The sequence below is a fragment of the Triturus cristatus genome, chromosome 10 (assembly GCF_964204655.1).
Source record: "Triturus cristatus chromosome 10, aTriCri1.1, whole genome shotgun sequence".
Lineage (NCBI taxonomy): Eukaryota > Metazoa > Chordata > Amphibia > Caudata > Salamandridae > Triturus > Triturus cristatus.
Genome location: NC_140593.1, coordinates 344627179 through 344638586, shown reverse-complemented (window position 1 = coordinate 344638586; position 11408 = coordinate 344627179). Strand labels below are relative to the sequence as shown.

The 11408-nt window shown below is 43.8% G+C and overlaps 1 protein-coding gene across 1 annotated transcript in view; it reads right to left on the bottom strand.

Annotated features, from left to right (window-relative positions):
- Positions 1–3835: 3835 nt before the first annotated feature.
- Positions 3836–11408, bottom strand: part of LANCL2 (LanC like glutathione S-transferase 2) — a 293571-nt gene continuing 285998 nt past the window's right edge. Inside the window, exon 9 of the mRNA XM_085631554.1 lies at positions 3836–4485. Within this exon, the coding sequence (XP_085487680.1) occupies positions 4409–4485 (77 nt within the window). The 3' untranslated portion in view covers positions 3836–4408. The remainder of the gene's footprint in view (positions 4486–11408) is intronic.

Here is an 11408-nt window from a genome sequence, read left to right as displayed (position 1 = left end):
GGGTCTGGGGATCCTGTAGGGGTGGGGTCTTGGGGCACATCCCCTGGATCGTGATATGGGTCCCTCTGATCATCATCGTCTGGAGACGGGGTCGGAGACCGATGAGGTGCGGGTGGAGAAGGCGGAGGGGGCGGAGGTGGAGAGGGTGGAGGAGGTGGAGGAGGTGGGGGAGGTGGGGAAGGTATTCTGAAAGGGGAGGTAGCAGAGTCCTTCCTCTTTGGAGGTGGAGGCGGAGCCGGTTTGTCCAAATGTCTCTTTTTGGAAGAGAGTGCCAAATGTCCAGTTTTTGGATCCATAGTAAGAGTTTTTTGTAAGGGATCCGGTGTAAACAGTTCCTGTGACAATGTTTGCTCCGTCGGCGCCGAGGTCTTCGGGGCCGATGACTTTTTAGGCTTGTCCGTACCGTGCTTAGCACTGGGCTTGGGAACCTCCGATTTCTTGGTCGGTGCCGAGGTGGGCTTCGGCGTGGAAGTGTCGGTGCCGAGGGCCATATGGGGTTTGGTCGGTACCGAAGATGGCGTCGGTACAGAAGCGCTGGGTTTCGACACCGAGGACTTTGGTACGGAGCTCGGTGTCGAGGTAGAGGCCGGTTTCTTTTTCTTTTTGTACCGCTTTGTTCGCCATAAGTTGGCAGGGTATGCTCAGACGTGAGTCCCTTGCTCACTTTGCCACTGGATTCAAGCAAGCCTGGCTGAAGACGGCTGAAATGCCAGAAACCGGTCCTAGGAAGCTTGTTTCCGGTCCAGGGAAGGCATGGCTTGGCAGTTCGGGCTGGACTGTTCCCATGAGGCACAGGGTCAGACTGATTTGCATATGGCCATGTCTGAACTGGGGTGGCAGAGTGGGCTAAAGAACGGTGATGGATCAAACCCAGATCTGTTGACTGGGTGTGAGTGTTTGATTGGTTCTGATGCTCTGTCCATCACCACCCCCTTTTGTACCGAGGTGTGTTTGTCGGCACCGCTGGAAGGCTGGCTCGAGCCCGAGCCGTCGGAAGGCTTATTTGGCTTCTTCACCAGGCCCGAAGATGGGGTGTGTGAAGCAGTGTCTCTGATCTTGCCTAGGCCGGGAGGCGAAGGCGTGACCGAAGCCTTTTTGGGTGTCGGCGCTGGTGTGGGGGGGGGGGGGGTATATTACTCACGACCCTCTGCGCCGGGGTGATGTCCTCTACATCGGAGTCGTCGGCTTCGGAAGCACTGACGAGGTCCTCTTCGGTGTGCTGCTGTCCCGGATCTTCGTCGTCGTCTCCGAAGATGTCGACTGGAACGGAGGTCGAGGAGTGCGCCATGTTTCGTCTGGCTCTTCGGTCCCGAATAGTCTTTTTCGATCTGAAAGACTTGCAGGCCGGACAGTCTCGAGCCTCGTGTTCAGGGGAGAGGCAGAGGTTGCACACCTCATGAAGATCGGTGTGGGGGAATTTGGACCCACATTGAGGGCACTTCTTGAATGGAGTTCTTTCCATCAGCCGGGACCGGAGCTTGGGTAGGCTCGAAGGCCGCCGTCGACAAATGGAACCGAAGATTTGTCGATGAGAAGGTGATTGAGGAGATCGCGATCGAAATAATACCGCGATGTGAGTGAGGATTCCGCTTCGATCGTCGAACTGGAAAGTTCGGAACCGGAGCGCGAAGATTACATCCGAGCCCGATGGCGGAAAAAAACAATCTGAGAATGGAGCCGAAGCCCATGCGCAATATGATCCAAGGGAGGAGTCACCAACCTCGTGACTTCCAAAGACTTTCCAAGAGGAAAAACAAACTGCAAACATCCGGGCCCAACACCAGATGGCGATCTATGCAAAAGTGTGTAATCAGCAGCTCATATGCCTCGAACATATGGATCACGGAGATAAACCAAGTCAACTCTGAAAACCTTGGCTTAGAGATCTTATCCAGCCCAATCCCAGTGAACACAATGAATGACATGTCGATCTCAGTAGCCTTATACCATGAGCTCATATCCTCAGCAATGCCCATGCAAGAAGGTAATCAGAGAAAGGAAGTCAGATGTTCAAAAAAGAGAGCTTGCAAAAAATTCTCACTTAACAGTCTTTGCTCTCTCAAACAGGGAAGACAAATCTACAAAGCAAAGAAGGGTTTCTTCACAACCTAACTGAACCAAACACGGCACAACCTACATAAAGATCCAGAGATCTAAATACAGCTGCATGAAATGGCTGTATTATTCTCCATCTTCTTCTCTTCCCAGTAAAACTGCTTGAAAATAGTGGGCACATAAAGTGAGAAATGATCTATCTAAATAAATCTCATCAGAGACCTCCAATGAGGATTCAGAATGAGACCAAGCCATAGCACTAAACCTGCAACTTTCCAGGTAGACGATGATACCATAAACCTTTTAAGCAGGAAAGTAATCACTCCTTATCCTACTTGATGTATGTAACATTAGACACCATTGCCTCACCTTCCAAAAGAGACGTCATTGAGTATAATACAAGAAAATGTTTCTTGTAATATCTATTTGACAGTAAAGTGGAAATTCATATGGAACATAACCACTCACCTCACTTCTGTACCCAAAACTTAGAACCATAGTGTTTCATCCTTGCTCCCTGGCTGTTCAACCTATAGGTGTATCCTATGTGTTACCCCCGAACAAACCCAATACTATCTACCACCCTTATTCTGATAACACTGAGCTCTATTGTCTACTCCAAATTAAATCTTGAAAGTCACTTCACAACTTGATCTCATTCTTGAGAAAACTGTGTTTCTCCTATTGTCTGTCTGAAGACAACTGCTTAACACAAACTGGCTTACACCTCTTACTTCCTTATCAATTCGGCCAATGTAGTTAGAAAGTCAAAATATTTTATCTTTATCCTCATTAACAGACGCCCTTCATGCCTCCCACTAGAAGTAAGATGCTAACGCAAACCCGTTTGTACAACATACCAGTACACTTAAACATGTCAAATCAATTTCTTGGCAAGAAAAATAATTATCTCTAAAGGAACTCATACTTCCAGAAGCAAGAGGGGCAAACCTTGTCAGAAGCTGCCTGAAAACATTGGAACACCCTACCATGTTTATTTGGAATGCTCTTGCTCTCAAAAATTTCAATACCAAACTCTAAAAAGTCCTAATTGAAAGAATTGTTCAAGAAAAAAAAGAGTACCCACCTTGATTCGAAAATGCCTGGTGTGATATCCAATGAGCCCATTTATTCCATCATAAAACCTCTTTTATATTGTGTTCATTGTATTTTCACGCCTCCTACCTTGTGTAAACATTTCCTGATCATTCTGAATTACAAATATTCTTGATTGTAGTGTTGAGTGTGTTCCCATTCATTGTAATGCTGGTATATCCTTTCATTCCAATAAAGTTTGTAATCCCTATTTATCACTGTGTTTTGTGAACATAGCATCTAAGTATCAATGTGTACTCTATCAAAACGTCTGTACACTGATATGATGCCCATGAAGCCTGTTCCGAAAACTATCTCAAAACAGGAATGGAGTTTCATACCCATAGCAGAAATTCAACAAAACAAAGATATTGGTTTAAAAAATATGTAAAATGCAATACCACTAATAAACTTTATAGAGACTTAAATGTTCTTATGTAGTTCCCCACATAGATTAGGTAAGTACTGATGTGAATAATGTTTTTATGTTCTGGGGTGACAGACTGAGTTATAGGAAATTAAACCTGTTAGATGCTGGAAAGATCAACAAGAAAAGTAACTGCAATTTACAAGATTAACATAATTGAAAATAAAGTGTTTCATTGTATTTTTCACGCACATCATCAGTCTTCCCAGATTAATCTGCCTAGATAATGTCAAAAATCATATAAATAAAGCGAATATATTTAATTTTGTAAGACATTTTATTGTGATTTTCAGAAATCCAGTAAAACAAAGGGAACCAAATTGAAACACTAAGCAGAATGCAAATGTGTTGGCCACTGCCTAGAACACTTGGGCTACACCATATAGTTGGCAAACATAGGTTTGATTCAGACCTATCAATCAATTTTACCAGATCGCACTGTAGGCTTTTGTTATATAAAATGAAATCCCCTCCACATAAAAAAATATCATCAATATGGTGATGCTTTATGTAAAGATAGTGACTTAACGAAATAACATTTTCTTAACCAAAAACATCTTAGTAGGAGAAACATGCAACCACTGAAACAAAATAATTAAACCCCTTTAAAGGAAACTTTAACATTTCTGTATAGGCCCCTTGGCCTCATCCAGCTGACAAATTGTGCATCTTTCTTTCATTCTCCTTTAACTTGTGGTCATAAGAGAAATCAATTATTTCTGAAAGATAGTTGTGTTAGGGAGCCATTAAGTCTCATTGAGCTCTTCGCGTCGGTAAGATTCTTTATCCTTTCCCGTGTATGGATATTGTGTTTCTCCTTTTGGTACACAGTCAAAGTTCAAACGCTGGAAACCGGGAAGACTCAGGCATCAACATGTCGGATAAGAAGTGAATTGTTCCAGCCATGCCTACATAACAAATAAAAAATCAAATCAAACAAAAGGTATGTTAAGATTAATGGTTTTACTTATAGTAATGCTCTCCATATCAGTTAATAATTAAATAAAAGCAATTATAGACACTGGATTTTGTTTTGTGTTAAACGCAATTTGCATAAAGTTTAATTAATTGGACTGATTTATTGACTAAAACAATACTAACCCTGTATAGGATGTCAGAAGCATGAAAAAATATATAATTTACATATTTGTCTACAGCACCACCGATCCTAGTAACAGTAAACTGTGTAATGCACGAATGGCCGCAACATTACACAAACCCGGAATGTTATACATTTGTACCTTTCAGAAAGCTCAATGGACATTTTGCAGTTTGTGCAGTGCCACTTTACAATAAGTCTGTGGCTATTCGTTATATAGTCTTACAGCAAGTGTACAGTATACGTTATGTGTGGCATTAGTGTTTAATATAAGTGTGTATTACTCTCTGTGGAATGATAGAATATGTGGAGAATCTAAGTGTTGCTCAGGGTTGGAAGTTTTACACATATGTTAGGCTAGGTGGACCGCTATTTTTCTACCTCTGCTATCTAAAGGTGCCTTGTATGTTTTTTTATTTATTTACTTTGGTGAGTGTTGACACCATTATAGTGACATAGTGACCTAAGACTCATATGTGATGGTGACACCGGAGCATTTTTATTTTGACATATTAGAAGATCTATTTGTAGGGTTCATAATCAGGCGCTGTAGTGCATGAAGAGAGGAAAAGCCTGATATTCATGGAAAGTTGTTTGGTAGAGTGTTTAGGCACCCTTCTGAACAGGGTCAAATGTTGGAGTTGGCAATGGAGATGGTGGAGGAAGCCCCAGATATTCAGATTGTCACTGTAAATTTGCAGGATTTTCTTTTGAGGTGAATCCTATGTGTATTACCGTAGTTAGGTTTATAGTGAGAGCTGTTGTGTGTTATGGTGAATAGTTGTGACAGAAAGATAAAAATAATTTATTTAGACTATAGCCTTTTAAAGATATATTACCTAAAAAAACGGAGAAAATTGATTTGCAAATATAATTATTGGATATACATCCAAAAGAATTAAAAGAACGCTTTCTCTGTGGGTGCAGCCATTAAAACACTACCAACTGCACATGTCGCATCTAGAATAAAAATCTTATAGCTTCTCCCCCTCCGTTAATCCCATATTTCAATAAAACCGGTTTTAATAACTTACGCCGAAATACCAAAAAATTTAAATGAACACCCAAAATGTTCACAGGTGAGCAACACACCCTAAGGCTACTGCTACAGATTCCAACTTTATTTGAACAGCGAATCCTCCCTCCCCAATCTAAGGGAATAGAGCAGATAAAGTAATTTTAATATGGCATTGCACATTGCTGGATTGGGGAACTCCGTAAAATATGGAAAGGTTGTTAAATTCTCCCATGAGGGTCTCAGGTGAACCATTGATATTTTCGGAAACAAATTACCAAAATCTTTTGCCCTTGATTCTGTCTGACCTCAAGCATTTAATTCCTTCCTAAATTGCAATGAAAAGTTCTCAATGTAATAGTTCTCCAGTTTGAGGTACTTTGCAATCCGCCTAAGATGGTCCCTGAAAGCCTTTGCCCACCTTAATTCACTGGCCATAATTTTGTTCGCACAATAACTTTCGACTAAGTGGGAATTCTAACTGTTTATGTCAAAAACAAACACAATTTTTATAGTACAATTCCATGATTCTACATTGACTTCCATCCTAATAGCTTGGACCGGTGAACATTTAGGGAGTCCTAATAGTTTTTTGAAGCAACAGCCTTCTGCCTTCACCAAGTCAATATTTGTAACTAGGCACAATACTTCTGTGCCGTACAGCATTTGAGGAGGAACCATCGCATTGTGAGCTATAAACAATGGTTTTAAAGACGGACCCCCAAAGTCCCTTTTAAATTTCATTAGAAGAGTTTAAGTGCAATTTCTATGATAGTTTAGTGTAAAAGGTCATGGCAGGTATTTTTTAAGATATAACCTCATCAGCCACCTGTGCACCAATAGACCATGTAAAGGGTAACTTTTTCACCCAAACGCTACAATTTTAGTTTTTGTCCATGTTAAAATTACAAGTTGATTTGCACTGCAATAATCGCTAAACACTGTTAGTGTACTTTAGAGACCTACTTGAGTCATATCTAGTAGAGCAATAGCATCTGTGTACAATAAATAAGGGACATGCTCCCCCCATTTTAGGATTTTGGGTGAAAAAGACTAAACATTCTGTAGAGGTACTGGGAGATCTGCAAGGTAAAGGGCAAACACCCTTGATGCTAAATGCACCCTTGCCGAAGCCCATTGCCTATTTGGATTTCAGATGACAGGGAACCATCTTTAATTAATACCACTCTTGCCCAGGTGTCCATGTGTAGCTCCTTTAAAATCTTTACCTTCATACATTCTAAATTATGCCACAGGGTTGGTCGATTTACTAAATCAAATGCCCAGCAAAAAGCCACAAAGAAGAATGAAACGTTTCCTCTGGTTTCAATTTCTTTCTGGACCATAGCCCAGAGGCTAAAACAAGATCAATCCTTGTCTGGCCCTCTCTAAATCCACCCTGCTCGATTGGAATGAGGTATGGAATATATTTTCCCTTGAATATCTATCAAACTAATCAATTGCTAATTTTGTGGATGAGACGGATTATCTTTCTTTAGAATGTGGTTAATTATTGCACCATTCCAGCTACATGGGAAGCTTTGTATGTGTTTTAAAAAAAACACAATCTCGAATACTCTTGTTCACCGCTCTGTGTTGTTTTTAATTATAATAGTAGGCAAATCATCAGGGCCAGGAGTGCATGTTAAGTTGACTGATGACATTATCTTTTTCAGTGACCTAGCAGACAGGTAATCCAGAATGTATATTTCAACTATTGTTTTTCAATCTTACTTGCTTTCATCCTGGGTGCCCTTACATAGGCTACTCAGAAATTTGACCCAGCATTGTTCTGTAACCATAAATGATGGAGCGCTCCTATCTGCCCTTCTGCCTTTAAGGACTAATCCCCAGAACCCACACATGTCCTTTGATGCAAGCACTCTTAACATTTCCTACCAGTTAGACCTATAATAAGATACCTTAATTCTTTTATTCCCTGTAGTGTAGTCTGCGTTTATTGCATGGTAGAATTTGAACTTTCTTACTTTCCTATTTCCCTCATGACGTCTCAGTTTCCTCAGCTATTTTTTAGGCTAAGGCAGTGGCTGTTAATATATACCACTTCTTTGTAAAACCGCTTTGCTCGACCTCAACCTAACAGGGCTCTTCTTTAACTCTGTTTTCAAACAGTTTACTACCCTTACAATTAACTCTGTGTACTTATACAGGATTTCGTCCTTAACAATTACCTAAGATTCCAGATTAATTTCCCTTTGAGTCTAAGATAATAGTGCAAGGTGCTGCTCATCGATCCTGGTTGTTAACCTCCTTGGATAGGTGAGGAATAGTGATAACACTTGCCTACGCTTACAAAATGTTATGTTTAGTCCTGCTCCTAAGAGGCCAGTGATCACTTACCATGATCTTTTCAACATGAAATCTTTGGACACAAGTGAAATACCATGGTTGGGTAAAAATAAAATCTATGGACCCGCTTTGATGACCTTGGGAAAATATGTGAGATGCTGGGGAGTCAAAAAATAGCAACCATTTAAGCAGATAAGACTACCGTCTGACACACATTTTTGTATTTGTTGCAAGAGACAAGTTGATACACATTTTTAAAAAAGAGCATGGGAGTTTTGGAACACAGCCAACGTTTGAGCCAGTGCAATGTCCTCGCTGGATGCGCTGAGCCCGGTTTTAAAATCCCAATAAAAATTTCTGGCATATTGGAAAACAGAGTACAAGTTGCACTTACATCGACATCAAACAAAAACAATTGGTTCATGTTGTGTTGATTATCCCCCAACCCCACGTAAACATTCAGCATAATAAGAGTATACAGGGGGGCTATATTCCTATGTAATCTAACTGTGACCTCTTGGAGTTATACACAGACTGTTTTTAGTGGTTCTACACTTTGTGCAGCCTTTGTTGCAACTAGCATCATGAGTCCACCTGATGGCCACCAAAGCCAGACAGTCAATACACAACCTAGTAGCGGCACACTGGATGGTTAGGCAAGAAAGTACCTACTTTCTAAAAGTGGTATTTTCAAACCCAGAATGTAAAAGTAACCCTCACTAAAAGATGAATCTTAACATTCTGAGTTCAGACATATCAAACTTTATTTTCCTATCTTGTTCCCATGGGCAGTAATACTCACAAGATGTTATGAGTAAACTCCCCATTCATCCTATGAGACAGATAGCCTTACAATAGTGAAAAACTAAATTGGCAGTATTTCACTATCAGGACATGCCACACACATCACGGCAGGTCCTACTTTTCACATACACAGCACTCTGCCCACAGGGGTACCTTGGGCCTACCTTAGGGGTGACTCACATATAAGAAAAGGGAAGGTTAGGGCCTGGCAAGTGGGCGCACTTACCAGGTCGATATGGCAGTACTAGACTGCACAAAGGCACTACAATGGCAGGCCTGAGACCTTGTTGCAAGGCTGCTTGTGTAAGTGGCACAATTAGTGCTGCAAGCCTAAAAGCAGAATTTGATTTACAGGCCCTGGACACACACAGTGCACGGTACTAGGGACTGACTAGTAAATCAAATATGCCAATCATGGAATCACCAATCCATAACAACAATTTACAAAGGGAGCATGTTGGACTTGGCCCTTTTTGCAGGGTCATCCCTGAACTTTTTGCCTTCCTGCTAGTATTTTTTCTGACCTGGTGTTGGTGGCTTTAGGACTCTGGGCAATTTACCACTGCTGTCCAGTGTAAAGTGCGTGTGCTCTCTGTGGTAAACATGGTAAAATTGGTCTACACCTGTTTGGCGTATTTATTTTCCTGTCAGTCCCTTGTAAAGTGGTATTTCATATACCCAGGGCCAGTAAATTAAATCCTAATGGTGGGCTTGCAGCGCTGCTTGCGCCACCCACCAAAGTAGCCTTTCAAACCTGTCTCAGGCCTCTGACATTGCAGGGCCTGCGTAGCTTACTGCCGCTGTGACGTGGCATATAAAGTGGGTGCCACGTCTGTGACTCCCCTTTTACTACATATCAGTCACCCCTAAGGTAGGCCAGAGCTAGCCCTATGGGCAGGGTGCATTGTAGGTAAAATGTAGGACATGTGCCTTAATTGTATGCCATGTCCTGGTAGTGACAAACAGCCATTTTGGTTTCTCACTACTGTGAGGCTGCCCTCTCATAAGAATGCATTGGGGATTCCCTGATATGTGTGTCAGTGGTAATTCCTGATATGAGAGGATTAGCGGGATCAAGTTTGGTATGTTTGGAATAGTGGTAATAAATGCTGCGTAATGGTGTGCGCAGATTTATTATCACTATTTTAAAAAGGCCACTTTTAGAAGTGGGCATTTCTGTGTGCTATGTGTCTTTGTGCCTGCCTGATGTGTGTTGCATGTCTGGCTCCGGAGTGACAGGGGCTGGTGAGGTTCAGTGGCTCCAGAGGGGCTGGGTGAGTCAGCGTTAGGCCGAATAGGCAGATCTGCATTTGGAGTAGTGAGAGGAGGAGCGCCTGACCCTGAATAGGTCTGTGCCTGCCTTTTACAATGCTGGCTCCGCCCCACTGTGGTGTGTCGGGGGCCAGGACCTACTCTGTCAATGAGGACTGTTGTCAACTGTAAAAAAATGTTGGAGTGCCCGCCAGAACTGGTTTGGACCGGACACTGAGCCCTGTGCCAGGGGGAGAACAAAGGACACAGGCAGTATAAGTATTGGAGCTGTGACCCCATGTTTTTTTAACCTGCTTGGATCTGGGCGAAGAGGACTGCTGGGCCCCAGGAGGAACTGCCACGAAGGACTGCCCCTTTGCTGGAGGGCCCTGTGAGCTGGCCTGCCTGGGCCCAGCTCTGCCCTGTGTGACTTTGGGGCTGGAGGAGAGGACTGCTCCTGTGTTTTGCACCCCTTTGTGCCAGCGCTGCCCTGTGCAACCTACAATCCAGGAGTGTGGTGAGGGCTGGGCTGGATGCACCGCCCTGGAGCGTGAGGAGCACCCTACCCCTGCTGTGCCCCTCAGTGCTGTGCCGCAGACCCAGAGCGCGTGATCAGCGTCTCTTGGTTTTTCTGTTATTTCACAAGACGGGGGCTCCAACGGGGCTTGTAGCGAAAGCAGCAGCCAACGCAACCAGGAAGTCAGGCGCCCGTTGCCTGGTTGTGGGCAGGGCCGACTAGTAAAGGGTAGCCAACCATGCAGCAGAGCGTGGAGGCCGGAGAGGAAGTCAGGCATCGTAGGAACCTGATTGTGGGCAGGAATTCAGTGAGGGAAAGGAGCGCTCCGCGTGTTGCCCAGGATGTCTGCAGAGTCCGACCGAAATCCTTCAGTGGCCTGCCCGCATTTCTGGTTGTCCCCGCAGAGGTGAGCTGGGTTGGCACGGCGACCACGTTACCTGGCCGCCGCTGCCCCTCCTCGTGCCTTTCAGCGGCCGCTGAGTATGGATTCGGTCACTGTAAGGTGGGGGACATTGCCATTTGGAGTCAGTGCAGGAGAGGGGGCAGCCTGAGGCACGAGCTTCTGTCCGAGATACCATAGAAGGCTTTGGAAGTGCAGCACAGCGGCGAGGAAGACTACGGGGGTCTATAGCTGCACCACACATGCGTGGGCAGCTGTTGTAGTCTGACACACGCAGGAAAAGCCCCGGTGAAGGGGGCCTGCTAGCAACTGTTGGTGCCGGATTTCTGTCACAGCTACGCCGCCGGATTGCGGGCAGCTGCAACGTCAGGGGCATCCCAGTTTGGAGGTCTCATGTTAGAGGGGGAACGGAGATCCCTATACTCCACGTAGAGT